Source organism: Motacilla alba, chromosome 8, assembly GCF_015832195.1.
Source record: "Motacilla alba alba isolate MOTALB_02 chromosome 8, Motacilla_alba_V1.0_pri, whole genome shotgun sequence".
In the NCBI taxonomy this organism is placed as follows: Eukaryota; Metazoa; Chordata; class Aves; order Passeriformes; family Motacillidae; genus Motacilla; species Motacilla alba.
In genome coordinates this window covers 28,719,930-28,738,019 of record NC_052023.1, presented here as the reverse complement: position 1 = coordinate 28,738,019, position 18,090 = coordinate 28,719,930, and the positions used below count along the sequence as shown (strand labels likewise).

At 43.9% G+C, this 18,090-nt stretch overlaps 1 protein-coding gene across 2 annotated transcripts in view; it reads right to left on the bottom strand.

The window, feature by feature from the left end:
* The window catches only part of NOTCH2 (notch receptor 2), an 83,010-nt gene that overhangs the window by 23,079 nt on the left and 41,841 nt on the right, over nt 1–18,090 (bottom strand). Inside the window, exons 8-18 of one of the 2 annotated variants that reach the window (XM_038143974.1) lie at nt 17,763–17,951; nt 16,501–16,614; nt 15,294–15,407; nt 11,798–12,031; nt 11,178–11,288; nt 9,333–9,525; nt 7,722–7,867; nt 7,098–7,217; nt 6,845–6,997; nt 3,797–4,025; nt 1,235–1,436 (exon numbers count right to left, since the gene is read on the bottom strand). In XM_038143974.1, coding sequence (XP_037999902.1) covers nt 1,235–1,436; nt 3,797–4,025; nt 6,845–6,997; nt 7,098–7,217; nt 7,722–7,867; nt 9,333–9,525; nt 11,178–11,288; nt 11,798–12,031; nt 15,294–15,407; nt 16,501–16,614; nt 17,763–17,951 — 1,805 coding nt within the window. Of the gene's footprint in view, nt 1–1,234; nt 1,437–3,796; nt 4,026–6,844; nt 6,998–7,097; nt 7,218–7,721; nt 7,868–9,332; nt 9,526–11,177; nt 11,289–11,797; nt 12,032–12,937; nt 13,254–15,293; nt 15,408–16,500; nt 16,615–17,762; nt 17,952–18,090 lie in introns of those variants that run through there. The other variant, XR_005257747.1, reaches the window with a different exon arrangement.

Sequence of the window (18,090 nt, the reverse complement as noted above, 5' to 3'; positions counted from 1 at the left end):
CTCCAGTAAAAACAAAGCAAACATAACAGAAGAGGAACTACTGAACTTCACAGGACTGCACGATCCCCCTCAATGCTAATTCTCCCAATGAGGTTGCAGTGCTGTGCCCAGAATGCCTAATGAGGGTAGCAGAGGGGTTGCTTTCTTCTATCACTTCATTACTTTGCATTCACTTCCTCCATTAGCAATACCTAGAAGCAGACCTGACAATTTAATGTCTAGCAACGTACTTCTGAAAAAGCACCTCCCCCACTGCCCCTAAAATGCTTCCTTCCAACACTCACTGCTTTACAAAGACATGTTGGCACTAAAGAGAGCTGCAAAATTCTTACAAAATTGCAGTGTTTTCCAGCAATTTAAGAAATTCACTGTTTGTTTTTTTGGTTTTTTTTTTTATGGCAGCACTCAAGACTGCTGGCAAAAGAAGCCAACACAGAGTTTACCATTCCAAAAGCAGAAATAGGCTCAAATAATTCTTGCTGTTTTGATAAGAACAGAATCAAAACGAATTCTGATTTGAAAAACATCATTCTGTTTCCACTGTGCCATGCCAAGTTTGAGTTTTTAATAGCACTAGTCAGTCATTTACAGCATACAGGGCTTGCAGCTCCTGTGGAAAACTGGAAACTGCCTGAACTTAAGTGTGCAAGTAAGGCTGGAGATTTTTATTGAGGTTGTGAATAGGACAGGCACGTCATTTACTGCCCCAAAACATTTTCTGGCTTTTCATGAAAACAAATTTACAGTCAGCCCTGATTAAAATTTACCTCCCTGTAAAAAATGAACCAGTTAAATCTAAATCCTGCTAATCAGATTGATATTTTGTTTTTGTTTTGTGCTTGTTTGCTGGTTTGTTTAGTTGTTTTGTTGTTTTTTTTTAATACAGGACTCTGTCTTCAATCAGGACAATTTTATGCTTTGAACGAAATGGAGCCATTTTCCAGGGTAACAGCTGGTTTTCATTTAAGAAAACTAATCCAGCAAGTTCCAGTGACACCTGTTCTCATAAATAACCACTTTTCTCCTCCTTGCAAATAGACAGGGCATGGAACTAGATGATCTTTAAGGTTTCTTCCAGCCCATTCTGTGATGTCCAGTTTTGAACAGGGGCACCTAATGAGCCAACCAGCCCTCACCAGGACTGAAGGAACAAGAGCTCAGGCACCTCACACCTCTCCCGTGTCACCTCTGCTGCTGGACAGCTCAAAGAACAACGCCACGAGAAGTCACCCACCTTGCAGTTCTTGCCAGTGTAGCCCAAGGGACAGATACACCTGTAAGTGCCCAGGCTGTCCACACAGGTGCCCCTGTTGAGGCAGGGATGGGAGTCACACTCGTTGATTTCTGTCAGGCAGAAGGGGCCCGTGAAGCCCAGGGGGCACTGGCAGGTGAAGGAATTGATTCCATCCACACAAGTGCCTCCATTGAAACAGGAGCTGCAAGGGAGGAGGAAGAAAGGTAAGCTGAGACAAAATGCAATTAGCTCACAGACAAAAGGGAACACAAACATGATTGAAATAAGGGAGAAGGGCAGATAACAGGATCTCTTGATCACTGCTAACTTCTGGCAGAAGAAGCATCAAGCAGAAAACAGCAATCCTAGGGAACTCCAGCTCACCCTCCAGCACACTTTTACCTCAGCAGACCAAGAAAGTAAAGCAGGTTTTAATGAGTTGTTAGTGATGGATGCAACTAATTTAATGAAATCTTCCCAGCTTCAATCTGACCACAAACACTACCTCAACTGATACATTTTATTACAAATTACAATTGTATTACAAATTATGAGAAACAAAACAATTTGCCTTTTTTAAAAAAAAAATCTTCAAAGGAATGAGGGGTATGGTTTCTCAAGGAAAAAGTTCATACAACATGCAAAACACAAGCATGTTCTTCACTGAAATTATGTGAAAGTATTGGTATTGCTAAATCCCTTCCTTCTCTTCTCATGAGAATCTTAAGTCCTGATTTGTAAAACTACTCATACATGCCCTGGCAGAATTCAGATCAAAGGAATTATCCCCCTCCCCCCCAATCTTCTGATCATATGAAATTGTGCCAGATTAGGTGTCCTAGGGAGAAGGGACTGGGAAAGTTTGGGGAATTGACTCATGCAAAATTGACTCAGTTTTCCTTGTAAAGGAACTCCTGCTCCTCTGAGAATAATGCTAGATCAGACTTGAGATAATCAGTTTGATAAAGTACACAAACCAAATTCATGCCTGCTATCTGCTTTGTGCCCTGTCAAAGGGTATTTCCACCACAGGAGCCCCTGACTCACCTCCCTGAACTCCCAGTGCAGGGAAGCAAGCTTTAAATACGAAATTCCGACTGGGATGACGGTAGAGATGCCAGCATTAACCTACTTATCAAACACAAAACTGCTCATCAGAGAGGTTCCTCTGCCTTGGGGCTGAATTCCGTTTCAGAGGGAGAGCAAACTGTTTCCACCCATGGCAAAGCAGGGGAGACAGAGGGACTGCCAACCACCTGGTGTGTGTCACTGAAAGCAGGTACCAAAAGGAGAGGGCACTCTCTCACAGGCAGCTTCTCACACAGCACAGGGAAGAATCATTTGACCCAAATTCAAATTAGCCAACCACCGCAGCGCTCTTAAACACAGCCCGGTAATTTTGGTTGAGAAGGTGTGACTGGTTTAGCTTGGCAGAGCACTGAAAATTGCTACATCCTTAATTCATACCTGCAAGACTGGTTCCTGTCCTGACTGATAACAAAAACAAAAACAGGATGAACCTCAAGGAAGAGCCAGGAGTTCTGCTTAAACACCCAGCATACTCCACTTGATTCAACAACTGTTGTGCAAATTCAACACACCCTCATCAGTGACACAATCCTGCTCCTAAGAAAAAGATATTAAAATACCTCCTCTTCAAATGCCATTTTATGAAAGGTAGGAAAGATCTTTTCTATTTGAGCAGAAAATACTTGAGAAAACCAAGAGTTTTGCATAATTTGTCTCTGGTAACTAGACTAGAACAGAGTACTTCTAATTATTCTTTAACCATTGCAAGTTTTAAAGAAATTGTTAGAATCTTTTCCCATTTGAGAATCTGAAGTTACTTACATCAATGCTAATGAAGCTTAAAATAAATATGCAGGCAGATGATGGAATCACATGTTTAACTCTCAAAGAGCTCTTAAAACTACCACATGAGCCATTATATGAGGACCAGCTGCTGAGCATTTTAACTCAGTTCCACACCTCCCTCTTTAGAAGGACCTCAGGTTTTATCTTGACACTGCTAAACCACATCCCTTTTTTTTTTTCTGAGCATTAAAAGATCTCTGATGATTCAATCTTTCCAATACAGAATTTAGTGGATTTAGTGTTTCTCCTGGTTTCTTCATCATATTATTTGTTGTCAACAACTCAGGAATAGTTTATTTTTTCTGCTTTTCCTAGTTGGCCATTGCTTCCATTTTTACAGCTTTTGTATTTCTCAACAGAGTAACCATTCATAACCAATTATTTCCCCTCCCCTATGTGACAGTGGTCTTATAAGAATATGAATTATTTATATTTCAATAAGCTAGCATCCCTAGCTGTTTTAACTTTTGTTAAACACTATCACATTTGTGCTGTAATGGAACTGCTGGAAGAACATTAGAAGAAACTGAGGACCAGGCAACTGTGTTTCAGCTAAGCCAGCTTTCCCTGCAAGAATCACAAGAGTGCCTGTGCAGAACGGCAGGAAAGGAGAAGTGCCCTGGTTAGAAGGTGCCCCTGAGCAGGACTGGCTGGAGGGCAGGAGCAGGCAGAGCGCAGGTGCCTCACCTGTCGGTGCACTCGTCGATGTTGCTCTCGCAGTTGGTGCCCTCGAAGCCCGGCGGGCACTTGCAGGTGTAGCTGTTGACATAGTGGGTGCAGGTGCCCCCGTTCCTGCAGGGCTCGCTCAGACACTCGTTGGTGTCTGTCTGACACTTGTCCCCGTGAAACCCGGGCAGGCAGAGGCACGAGAAGGAGTTTATCCCATCCACGCACGAGGCTCCGTTCTGGCAGGGGTCTGGGACAGAAGCGCCACAGCGAGTGTTAGAACGGGTGACAGTGAAGGGCCAGGCTAGAGCAGCTGCTTGTAGGAAAACAGGAAAAAAGGAAAAAACAGGAAAACAGGAAAAAAGGGGGCACACAGCCCAGAGTGGGACACAGCACCGACAGGTTTTATTCAGCCGCTTCATGGAAAAGGTAACTGCAAAGCATTACCGACTAGAGATTTACAAGGAGGTGTGGATCAAGGCCAACCTTCAGGGCCTAAAGGTTTCTCTGCTGGAATTTGTTCAACCAAAACCCAAAGCCTCTTGGTTTAAAATTCAGATGCTGCTTCTGCGACAGATGCCTACTGATACAATAAAAACAGAGCAGCAACTGTTTCTTCTTCCTTACCAAGTTTTATTCATCAGAGAACTCGGCACATCCTCTCTTAACACAAGAGAGAACTTGTGTGCCTAATTTTCAGCATGGAAGCAGCCCAGCCAAATCAAACGTGTATGTGTATTTTAGCACATATATGAGCACTTATGCACTACTGAGCACTTGACATTTTTCCCAGCATCACAGACTGGTTGGGAAGGGGCTGGCAGAAAAGCTCACAAACTCCTACACCACCAAGGATTCTCCTCAATCACTGCATTTCTTGATATTTTCCTTATCCCTGCCATGCTCTTGTTACTTGCATGCCACTCTTTTTTGGTCTAAGCCACCTCCTACTACTGTATTCCTTCTGCTTCCACAAGTACCAATCTGCCTGAAAGACTTCTGCCGTTCAGTAATTTCTTCCTGCTTTTCTCCTTCCACTTTTGGATTTAAGACCCACATTCCTGAAGCCAGATTCCTTTTCTACTCTGCATTCCACAGAGCAAAAGCCTAATATATGAAGGCAGAGAGGAAAATTGGGAGGGGGGAGGAAAAAAAGGAGAAAGCAAGGGGGTTGAAAAATAGGTTACTGAGCCTTTTTTTGGATTTAGGACTACCTTTAAGTACTACTAAAATATGAACTTGAAAATGCAAATAGACTCCACCAAAAATTTGCAGTTTATCGTAACTATCTCATAAGCTAATTCTGTTTACTGGGAAATGAAGAAAAGAAATGTGAAAGGCAATTAAAGCTCATTTATTGACTGAGAAATATGCTCACATGTTAAGAATTTGTATTATGAGACACACCTGCATCCATTTAAAGGTCATTTGACTACTGCAGAGAAAAAGCACACTCAAAGCAAGACCCCTGGCAGCTATAAAATGTTGTGTCTGTGGCAGTCAGCCACGTATGAGTGAAGCCAAAAGCTGTGCATTAATTCTCCGTGCCACACATTTACTGACAGAAGGAGACTCGGGTATCAACTTTTCAATAAGTTCCTGTTGTTGGAGGGTTTGTTTGCTTCATAGATTAAAGACATTTGGCTCAAGGCATGGAAGGTTTTTGTTATGCTAAGTGAAATCAGCTGTGGCAGTAATGTGAAATGCTTCTTCAGCCTCATGGGTGTGCTGCCTAAGACAACACGGGGTGAATCCCACAGCTCTCAGAACACTCCGGAGGAGGGAGAGAGGTGTCCCAGCTGTTCAAGAGGGAAAGATGAACGCTTGGGGAACGTTTTTATCTTCAGGCACCCACACAAAAACTAACAGGACAGGCAATGATTTTGTTGGCTTCAGTAAGCAAAGCTCTGGGTCACTGCACCGTGACACTTTTTGTACTGTACCTGGCTGCTCAGAAAGAAGGAATTAAAAGCTCAGCCTGAGCCAGACACCTCAGAAGTTCTTTGAGTGCTGCTCTGGGGGCTCCCACGGTAACTTTTGCTAATAGACTTGTTTGGATCCTTCTCTAACACAGCCATGAATTTACATTTTTTTTCAATGCAAAAGAGAATTCGCTAAGTTCACGCCTAAAGTCTTCAAAATTCCATTTTGGTTTTAAGCTGATAGTAAAAAACAGAGGATTGGGTTTTGGTTTTTTGGTTTTTTTTTGTTTTGGGGTGGTTGTTTTGGGTTTTTCTGTTCATTTGGCTGCATTTTTTTAAAGACCTGGCCAATCTAAGAATTACAGCATTGTGAACTCCTCCAAGGTTTGATAAAGCATTTTTCAAATAGTAACAGATGAACTTTTAAACACATGACATTTCTCAGGAGACTCTGATTTTATCTGATGATGATATAAAATATGCCCAGTAAGAAAAAAAAAGCTACTCTGTATTTGCTTTCCCTTACAAAAGCAGTGTCAAGGACATGAAATTAATACTTGTTGTCTTGCAATTTGAGCTGTTCCAGTACTCATCAGTGTATGGCCTCCCCTCCTGCAACTGATACCTACTCCAGAGCAGAGGGCCTTCCTGCTGCTTAATTTGTTTTCAGATATGGATTAACTGGAACTGCAACAGGACCCACTCTTCCCAGAATATTAATGTCAGACAGACATTTCAGGAAGGACTGCTATAGCCCAGATTCCCACCACGCCTCAATCCAACTGAACGCTGAAATACAGGTAAGCCCTGCAGTGGCACTTTAACCTGATGGATTAAAATTTCAGGCAAATACAATTTTGCATTTAACAGTGCTTCTTATTAAGGCATGTAAACTCTAAAGGCGTTTTCAAGTTAAGGATCTGGGAACAACAGCTGCCATCAGTTAGGACACCGTGGTCCATTCCTAGCAGCCGAACACGATGGATTTTGACTGCCTCAAACATTCCAAAGCTGAAGTTTGGGGTTGGTTTTTTTTTTCCTTTTGGCAGGAGATCGTGAAAGACCCCTTCCGAATCTGTCAAACAGCAGTCAGCAAATTTATTTTTGGGGGAGACTGGAAAGCACAGAGCAGAGTGCTGATACCCACTTGCCAGGCAGTCGTCGATGTTGCTGTCGCAGTCCCCTCCGGTGAAGCCAGGCCGGCACTCGCACAGGTAACTGCCCTGGATGTTGTGGCACAGGGCATGGTTCTTGCAGGGCTTGGAGAGACACTCATCAATATCCACCGTGCATCTTTCCCCTGAAAGGTGCAGAGGCCAAGGGTGAGAGCCCTCCCAAGGCAATGGGCAGGAGGCTCAGGGCCAGCACGGCAAGCACAGCACGTTCCCCACCCTCCTTACCTTCCCAGCCAGGGGCACACTGGCAGGTGTAGCCTTCAGAGTCAGGAGATTCTTGGCAGATTCCCGAGTTCTCACAAGGATTAGGGGAACAAGGAGAAACCACTACCTGGCAGTTCACACCTGGAGAACAGAATGGGGTAAAGCAGAAGAATGTGCTGCTAAGAGCTTGGTGCATTTTGGAAGAATGAACAAAGAGGTTGTAACTCACATGGTTATCCCACACTGCAGTGCACAGCACTGCCATGTTTTTAAAAATCTCTGCAGAAGGAAAAGAGAGCAGAGCACTCCTCATGGGCTCAAGTGTAGAAGCAGCCACGGCCATTTTGACTTTATTGCCCCTCCAATTTCCAGGGCATTTATGTAAATTTCATAATTTACAAAGAAAATTAAGCTAAGCTTCCAACAGGACATTTTTTATAATGAATTCAAGCAAGGCTTAGACAAGCCCTAGCCAAGTATTCTATTACTGTATCATGTCTACAGGAACTGACTAATTTAACTTCATAGAGCCATGGCATTTCCCATCTTGATTACTATTTCCACGAAGTTTAATGAAAAGAAATTACCCTAAAGGTGCAATGAAGTAAAAAGGGAAAAGATAACAAATTTTCTCTGAATGTTCACCTTTGAATCCCTTCCTACAGGCACATCTGTATCCATTCAACAGATCCTCACAAGTTCCTCCATTCTGGCATGGGTTTGATTTACATTCATTCCCTTCTGTTGAACAGTAATCTCCTATCCAGCCTGGGTCGCAGACACACTTGTACCTTGAAAGGCAAACCAGCATTAATTTAGGACATTTTGAAGTAACTCCTCTACCAGTTTCTCCTGCAGATTAGTTTTGGAGAGAAAACCAGAAGAACGCCCTTGAGAAGAGCCCTGAGTTACTTTAGATTGCCTACCCCAGCTATATAGTTTTGAAAATACTGAAAATAAACCCTCCCTTACAACCACACTTCCCTCATTACAGTTTTCACAAAGTGTTCAGTCAACCAGCAATACGTTTCTGCTTTGATAAGACCATCTCAACATATTAAAAACAAAGACAGAAACAAAACAAAAAAAAAATTAGAAAAAAAGCCGTGGAGGGGAACAATAGGTTCCAAAGATAACTAGACTGATTGAATACCAAGTAGTGGTTTCAAATGAAAACAGCTGGCTGGGAGCAGGAGCAATCATCTCCATCACGTTTCAAAATCTGCAGTGGAGCACACCCCACCCACATGACGTAGAAGCAAGGATTTGGTGAATCAGCCTGGAGCCAGGCCACGCAGCACACACTGGCCTCTGTCCCTGCAAACAGGGCTTCTTGCACCTGGCACGGTGTGAGGAGTGCGTGGGTACAAATGCAGAGTGACAGACGACAGGCAAGATGAACAAAATATCTGTTTTCCAAGCTTGCAAGGAGGCTGAATTAGCAATAAAGGCAGCTTTCCTGCCAGCTCCAGGGAAAGTGCTGCATCCTGCCCTACAGAGCTACCTGCAGCAGCAAATCACTTCCTATAGTGCTGACAACACTTCCCAGGATACAGCACGTATCTGGAAGGCTATTCCATGTATAGCTGAGAACTTTCACAAACAAAACAACCCCAGACTTCCCATTGTCAAAAAGAACTCTGATTTAGGGCTCCCAAAATCAGCATTTGGACTTCCTGGATGGGAAGATTCAGAAGCAACTACTGCCATCAAAAGACCCAGAGAGAATTTTCTCTTCTTTTCTCAGACGTGCAAAAATAAGAGTAAAGCTGACAACATGTCAGCAGTGGACAAAGTGTCCTGTGTGAAATATCCATCCCTAGAGCAAAAGTTGTCAGCCAGTTCCTTGATACAGTGTTTGGTTAGGAAGAACAACACTAGCCAATAAAGACAGTCCCCACGCTCACTGCTTTAGCTTTTGATGGAATAGATTGCTGATGCTCCCCAAAGATTTAATTTGGAACAATTTCTATATTTTAATTGCATTCACTCAGCTCACTAGAATGACCAAACCCTCCCTCTAGATGGTGGCAGTACACCCTGCACCACTTGCCCATGCAAAACCAGCAAACAAGACGAGGGCAGGACAGAAAAACCTACGCTGAATGAAGGTCTACACCTTACTGTGAACAGGACACAGGCATCAGATAAATCGGGATCCTGCTCTGAGAAACTAGGGGAAAATCGGGAGCTGGAAGCCTGCACAGAGCAGGACAACGAGGCGGAAGGCAGCAGGCAGGTCGGGCGAGCGCTCACCCGGTGGCAGTGTGTGTGCAGTTGCCGTGCACACAGGGGCTGCTGAGGCAGCCGTCGGCCTGGGGCTGGCAGTGCGGGTGGTGGAAGCCCTCGGGGCACACGCAGCGGAAGCCGTTCACCTCGTTGATGCACGTGCCGCCGTTGTGGCACGGGCTGGACGTGCACTCGTCGATGTCCACGTTGCACCGGGGGCCTGGAGGGGAAAACAACACCTCCTGAGCCGCGTTTCTCAAAGCGCCGCTCGCTTTGCGCCTCCGCACGAGCACACGCCGAGACACAGCTCAGGGAAGCCAAGGCAGCAGCACGGAGCTCACATGCCTCCGTGCTTTAACTCAAGCCAAGAGAAGCGTTTCTGAGAGATGCAGCACTTTGCTGTGCCTGGAAAACAGCGCTTACACTCACAGCAAGTATTTACAAACCATTCCAGAACCGCCACTAAAATCACCAGTTAATATTGATTAGGAAAGCAAAAACCACTCAGCTGGATCATGCTTGCAACAAACCTCTTGAGCTCCACTTGTCGTGGCCCTGCTCCTCTGCTTTGAAGTACCTACCCTTTGAACAAGCAATAGTGCCCAAATGTCTGCAGTAAATACAGTTCTTGTGGTTTATTGCGCAAAGGGGGCTCTAAAAAACACCGTTTCCTGTTTTGCCTGCCTCTGATTACGACTGCAAGATCCTTGAAGCAGTGACCAAAAGGACTTGTGAGGCTGGAAAGCTAAACAGAGTGAATGATGCAGTAAGCTGAAAGCATTTTTAACAGGAGGAAATGACAAAGTACCAAGACCCCATGCAAGCCAGCTCCCTAAAGACTGGAATATGCCAATGCATCACATTACTGAATTATTTTAACAGTGTAACAGTAAGAGATCCAGCAGGATAACAAACACGGAATGACAGCAACCTAGGAGAGTGGTAGGCACGAGTGATCAGCATCATCCCTCATCTTATTCTGGGAACTACAGAGTTCCACCATGCCAGAGCCACAGGAGGGAAGGAAGGAAGGAGCATCAGGAGTTTAGAAAGACCCCAAGAGAAAAGCACAAGACACATGAGACATTTTAGTGCTCTAATGCATTTCAGATCTATTCTAACTAGAATCATTCAGTAATAAACAGCAACAAACGTGATGAGAAAGCTGTAATGAACAGTACCAACTGCCTCACAATGATTATTTTGTATTACCCTACATGGCTCAAAACACAAATGCCCTTATAAACAGTGGTGAGATGTGCTTTAGTCATCAGAAATAGTCCTGATGTTGGCTCACAGCTCTAAACATGGATCCAGAGGTGTCTAACCACTTTTTTCAGCCCCACTTTGACAGTACCAGAGAAATTTCGTAGTTTAAAAAGAAAACAGAACAGACCATGCTATAACAGAAGTACTGAAAAAATCAGGTTATTCATCTGAAGACTTCAGAGTGGGAAACAACTCATGAGAACACCAAGTTAATGCTCTGATTTCACAGAAACAGAAATACTGTTCATGGTCAAAGCTCTAGGCAGAGGCTGATCAAACACCTCTCCTTATTGTCCACAATCTCTCTGTCCCTGGAAAGAGGCTGTAAATAATAAACCAAATCACGTGGGTTTATTTGTTATAAACCTAAGAACCATGAATTGGACTTAATTACCTAACAAGAATGGCATTTCACAGCACAGATTAGGCCATTTTTCTCTTTGGTAGAACTGGCTGTAATGTAAGATGCTGAGATCCAAAGATTAGAAGGATTTACTGAGACACCAACTGAATCCCTTGCAGTCAGTATGCAAAGAACACTTCCCTGGCTACTCGGATAACCATCTTCAAAACAATTCAGAGCCCTTGGGTAGCTGACTTTACCTGTAAATCCAGGTTTGCAGGCACAGTTGTAGCGATTAATGCCATCGATACAGTCCCCATGAATGCACGGGTTACTGGCACAGTCGTCAAAGTTATTCTCACAGTTTATTCCTGGATTAAAAAAAAAAAAAAAAAAAAAGAGTTAAGAGGAATAAGGAGGGTAAATCTTACAAAGAAGGCAACAAAACTACTTTCCTGAAATAGCCAAATTAAGAATCCCACCTGCTTCAAAGTCACGTTGGGGGCAACTTAAACAGGTGATGATGCAGAAGCACTGCAACACCAAGGAATGTCACCTGAGCCACTGGGTGCTGACTGAATCTGAATATGACCCTGAACTTGTACTAAATATTTAAACAGAGGAATAAACATTTTGAACACTATGCCTAATTTTTCTGCAGGCCTGATTTTTTTTTGGAGTCAAGAGGAGGCAAATTCTCCCAAGATCAGCTGCAGCACCAGCGAGGGTTAAGCAATCCACACAAACACACCAAAGTTCAGCACGGCAAAGCAATATGAAAATGATACTCTCAACCTAGCACACAGCAGAGCGCAGCTAAGAAATACTTGCATGCTTGAATTCTGCTTGAATCCAAGCCTTCCACTCGTGTTTTACATACCTGAGGTGCCCAGCAAGCAGTTGCACTGGTAGCCATTGACCAGGTCGATGCAGCGCCCTTGGTGGAGGCAAGGATTGCTGTGGCACTCGTCGATCTGCTCGCTGCAGATGGCACCCATGTAGCCAGGGTTGCAGATGCACGTGTATGAATCAATGCCATCCTGGCATTCCCCGTGGTGGCAGGGATCAGGGTCACAGTTGTTGATGTTCTCCTCGCACAGAAGGCCAGTAAAACCTGAGGAAAAGCCATGAGTAAGTAAAGAGTTCACTGGTAGGATGTTGCAGCAAATACAATGCAGGTATAGAAAGAATTGTATCAAGAATCAGCAAAGTGGCAGAGAGCACAAAGGGTAGCTGGGCACCTCGACTGCATTTCCAGCCCTGGAACACAACACTCTCCACTGTTCACAGCATTACAGAACAGCAGCATGCATGGAGAACCCTGGCACTGGAAGTGGTCACCTTCAGCTTATTTGGAACAGTAGCCACGAGAGGAAACATGTAAATCTCCATCAGAAATATTGACTTGCATCAGAATGAACTGGCTGAAGGCACACTCCTGCCATTATTTCCTCTGCACAGTAACAGGGGGACAGAGTGGGGCTGACCTTGTTAAAATGAGCAATTACTGCAAAGATGTTGCTGAAACCTTCCCAAGGGAACTCCCTTGGCTCGTGTCAAAGCTTCTGCAGCTCTGCTTATTAGAAAGTTTCTTGCCTCCTTCACTGGGAAACTTTTCAGTAACTGCAATCAAGCACCAACTGCAAACTTATCGAAAGCTGCATGCAACCTCTTGGTTAGGAGCAATGAAACAAGCAGCAATTTGGCCTGTTTCATTCTGCTTCAGCTGGGAAACATCCTGAGCAACAGAGAGGGACAGAACCTATGCACAAAAAGGCTTCAGGAAGATAAGAGCAGCAAACAAGTCCCTTAAGAGCCCTGCTCTCCATGATGGAGCAGAGCTATGTAAGACTGGGACAATTTCAAATAAATGGTTTTCAGAGCTGAGTGTGTTGGAGCAACACACTGCCTTCCAGCAGCTGAAGATCAGGAAGGCAGAACTTGAAATTTCAAGACACCAACTGGAGACTGATACAAACCAAGCTGCAGGGAATTTCAACAGCTGAAGAGTGTTTCTCACCTGAGTATTATAAGTGGATAAGAGGCTCCCCATTTTTCATACAGGTTTGTGGTTATTTCTGTGGTCAAACATACCAGGTGACGGCTAACATTTCCAAGTTCTGCGAACGTATGCTTGGATGAATGGGTGTGGAAGTGGGTGGGGAGAGGGAAGGGAAGCTAGTTAGAGAGATGGATATAAAAAGATGTTAGGGAAGGAGGAAAAACAAACTGATAAGGGGAGAAATGGTGGCAGAGGGGGGGAAAAAAAAGAGGGCAGAGAAATAAAAGAGGAAAGACCTGAAACAACCCAAGAAAAGAAAAGCCATGATCTACCACTGGGAAGGAGAAGTGGAATAATGCCAGAAGGGAAAGAAAAGACAAAAAGCAAGCAGTAAATAGAGCTATCTGTACAGCATTTGGCCAAACATTTTGCAGTTTTCAATCACGTCGGCAGCCGGCGATTACCGTTCAGGGAACAACACATCACTCAGACCAAGAGATAGCAGGGCAAGAGCATACTCAAACTTATTGTCCAGTAACTGACCTGCCCCCAGGAAGAATTCCACACTTCAGTCTTACAGAAGGCTGTCAATATTAAATATAATGCTTAACACATGTTCATTCAAAAGTCATTACCTTGCCTGCTACTGTAGCTCAACTGAGCCACTCAGAGATCAGGAATATTTCTGGATCTCTTAACTGAACATACCTCACCAAAACATGATTTCTTTCTTTGCAGACAAGAGTTAGACTAGGAAAAAAACATTTTAATACAGAATATGAGAATCCTTCAGACAGGATGGAAAACAGCCCTTATACAGCATCCCTCTTCCATTTTCAGTCAAATATTTAACCGAGGATTTTACTAAGAACTTCTGCTCCAGTAACATGCATTTGGTTGCTTTCAGCCTGAAGATGCTCCTTTGAAGCAATTGTCTTCCCTCCTCAGGTGGGATACCTAGAATTTCTGTACTGAGGTGATTTATGCAGTTTTAGTGCCAAATTCAGAACTTCCTTTTCAAGGCACAGCTCTCCACGTTGTCCTCCTCTACACTACCCAAACCCACCCCAGGCCTGATAAGCTCTGCAGTCCCAGTGAATGAAAGCAACCAGAACACACACCAGCTTGAGAAAGACTAAAACAGTTTCCAGGTTTGGAGAAGATTTGAGCTTTTCCTTCTTTTTGCAAGTGTCTGCTTAGTTTGTCACATGAAGCAGTCAAAAGGAAAATTCTGACCACAGTAATTAGTCCTCTCTGGTCAGAACTACTGCATTCTCCATCTTACAACAAATTCAATGCCTCTTCAGGAACTTTGGGAATGGTGCAGACCAGGTGTGAGAAAAACCAGGCTATTTTTAGGCTAATCTCTGCTACATTCTGTGCAGTGAAGTCAAATTCGCCTTAATAATTTGATTACTGGAATGATTCAAAATGAGAAAATTTGCACATAAATCTAATCAACCTCACTGCACATTACTGGGACTAATACAGCTCCAGGAATTGTTCAGCTTCTTCCCTAATGGAAGAGCTGAAGCCAAGGCATTTCAGACCTGAATCAGTATCACGAGCAGCGCATCAGGGACCATCAACTGAAAGCAACCAAGAGTAGCTCCTTACTGAGAATTAGAATATAACAGCTCTGAACCCTCTTATTTGACCAGATGTAAAAGTGAAGATAAAAACATAACTACATCACCCCTGGAGGTCTGAAGATAAGAAAATCCTATAATTAAGCCTGACGCTTCTGAATATGTAATTCAGCAAGCATTAAAAAACCACCTGAGTTCTGGCCACAGCTCTGCCAAAATTTCTCTGTGGTACCTGACAAATAATTTCAAGTCATTTCCACTCTAATTCTGAGTGGAATTTCTTCCATGACTGGTAGTGAATTTCAGTCTTAGCCTTCTGACATAAAATGCAACTTCTGACATAAAATGCAACTTAGCCTAAAATGTAACAGAAATCAGAATGCACAGTAGCACTGCTCTGCCCATCTCTTGTTTTTCAAGCGCACACGATATAATCTGACTTGGGAGAGAGGGAGGTAAATCACAGATAAGAGCCTTCACACTGATACTTTCCCATATGTGGATTCCACAGCTAGTACAGAAGAAGCTGTCATCTTCTGGGAAGCAAAAGATGGTGCTGAAAGAGGGAGGCCAGAACTCCCATCAGCTGTGAACTTAACAGTCACAAGTGGAAGGCTTTCTCTACCTAAATACTATTCCCTGCACAAAGGAGTGGACAAAGCTCTGCAACAAACGAGCAGCATTTCAGAGAAAGAAAGAAAAAACAGTGACATCTTTGAGACCAGCCTTTCATGCATTTGGTTTCCGCGTTCTCTCCACCCAGGGGCTCTGAACACCAGACTGACCTGTGGCACACTGGCACTCGTAGCCATTGGGGTGGTCAATGCACTTGGCTCCGTTGAGACACGGCGTGCTGGAGCAGTCGTCTATGTCAATCTGGCACACGGCCCCACTGAATCCTGAAAGGCACACAAACACGGGGAAACCCAGGAGTCACGGGAAGGAGTCCACCTAGACAGACAGCTGCACTGTCAGGAATTACCTCTAACAAATCCTCAAGGCCACCCAAACAGGAGCTCAGCCAATCTACATTCATGGCATCACGAAGCACAGTCACCCACCCTCCATCCAAAGGTTCTGTCCTCCAGGTCAGCTTCAAAACTGAGATGGCCAGGTCAAAGAGAAATAAAGTGGTGCCCAGCACTGGACAGTGTGCCTGCCTGTAAAGCCGAGCGCCCACTAATAAAAATCTTCAAGGCAATCAAAGTAAGTGGCTAAAAATAAAATAACAGTGCATACATCACTAGAGCCTTCAGACTAGAATTACTACAGCAGAATGGAATGTGCCACAAAATAGCACTGGAACTTTCAAAACAGTTCTTGAAATAGTTAACGAAGTATTGACAGGTGATGTCAGGTGATACAGATCCTTGGGCAGTTTGAGAAAAAAAAAACCCATGGGGAATTCTTCCCGGAGGAAGGAACCAAAGCAAGAGCCTGAACATCATTAGTCAGGAAGAAGGGATGTGGAGCAGGCTTTTGTCATGCAAATTCTGAACTCAAAATTTCTTGTAAGCCATGAAGAAAATGTGATGTTCACTCTACAGCTAACACTGATCCCTCAGCTCAGCTCTCTGTCTTTTCTAGTGGAACCCAATTCATCTCACTCCTCATGCAAACACCATAAACTATACTGATGCAAAACCAGCTTCTACCTAAAAACCTCAGAAAAAAGACAAGAAGTGTGCAGAGGGTCTGATCTTTAAAATGAGCAGAGAATCTCACTGTAGTTTCCACAACAACAGCAGCTCGTGTTGCCAGCTGCCCTTTCAGATGAGGGGTCCAACTGTGGGTTTGTCCATGCTTACCCACTTACAGGCACAATATTATTGCAACCAACATGAATCTATTCTGACTGAATAGTGATTGCAACTCACTCAAACAGGTGCTGCCCTAAGAACAACAGAAACTCACAAGAAACATTTCACCCACAACGTCTGCACACCTCTTGGCAGGGTGAAGCAGGAAAAGCTTCCAGAAATGAGAACTCACCAGGAGGACAGACACAGAGGAAGCGGTTGACTTTATCAAGACACACTCCATTGTTCACACAGGGATTACTCAGGCATTCATCAATATCTTCCTCACAGTGAACTCCTTTAAAACCTGTCAAAAATAAAAATAAATAAAAGGTGACTGAAGGCTGTAGAAAGTACCCTTGAGAGTATAACTGTCTCTTGTACCAGTGCTGGAAGTCTAAGCAGAGTTTCATTGCAAGTTTGCAGTCTGGACAGAAACTATGAGGTAAGAATAAACACCAGAGGCTAAAAAGGGATGTTGATTGTGTAGGTTTCACTGCTGCTGAAGATGTTCACCTAACCAGCAACAGCAGAAGTCAATGCTGAATTCACATCTAATCTTTTCTTCCACTTGAGAGGGGGTTATGTTAATTACTTTGTAAAAGGTATATAAACAAACACAACAAATAGTTTTAGCTCAAGGGCTTTTAGCTAACGGCAGAGTACAAGAAAAACATTAGGAAGGGTGAAATACTTGGGACTAGCCTTTCCTGTTCCACCATTCAAAACATTTTATATATTAATATATATACTATATTAATAAAAACTCACTGTAATTGTCATGGTATCACCTGATCTCCTGCAGGGGTCACAGTTCTTTATTTATATTTATGATTTTAATACTTTATAAGTCTGTGCAACTGGCAACTTGCATCCTTTTCTTTTTTCATCCCTTTCTCTCAGGGTGCAAAACAGAAGACTAACATTGGTCCTTGGTTACATTGGCCATGCAAATTTTAAAAGCACAATTTCAATTGAGAAGCTTTTTTTTACAATGACTTCCTCAGTTCAACGGGAGCTTGCATTATTTGGGGTATTTTAAGCACAGAAAAACCCCAAACACCATTATCCAAAATCATCATATGCATACCTCAAAACACAGTCACTCTTTTAGAGGTTGCACCAGCTTTGCTTTCACAAAGAGATGACTCTGCACATGCACTTTACCAGGTATAGTAACAAATACTTTCACACATACTCAGCTCACAAGGCTAACTTCCTTGCTGATGCAGAGACTGGTTTCTTTCTCAGCCCTCTAATTGCTTTCTCCCTCCCACACACAAATGCCAGGTCCTCCTGGCTGGTGCCACCACAGCAGGCTCTCTCTCACCATTCAGCCTCAGCCCTCTGCAGCTTTGTGTTCCACCTGAGCAGAGCGGGCAGCCCTCCCTGAGCTCTGCCTCCTGGTCTCCTCCCGTGCTGCCAAGTCCCATCTTTGTCAGAAACTGCCCTCACCTGGCATACAGAGACACGTGAACCCTCCGATTTTATCCAGGCAGGTGGCATCGTTCTGGCACGGGTTTGAGTGGCACTCGTTGATGTCCATCTCACAGCGAGGTCCTGTGTAGCCCTTCAGGCACTCACAGTGGAAAGAGCCCTCGGTGTTGACGCATTTCCCGGCGTGCTCGCACGGATTGCTGTTTGCTGCAAGAAAAGCAAAGACGGGTGTGTGTCAAAACCTCTCCCCAGAGCAGGAAAGCCACAGCATTCTTTATTAGTCGTGGTGTCCTTTCATGGGCATTCCTTTCTGGCAAGTAATATTGGGGAAAGATTGTTCATCCTG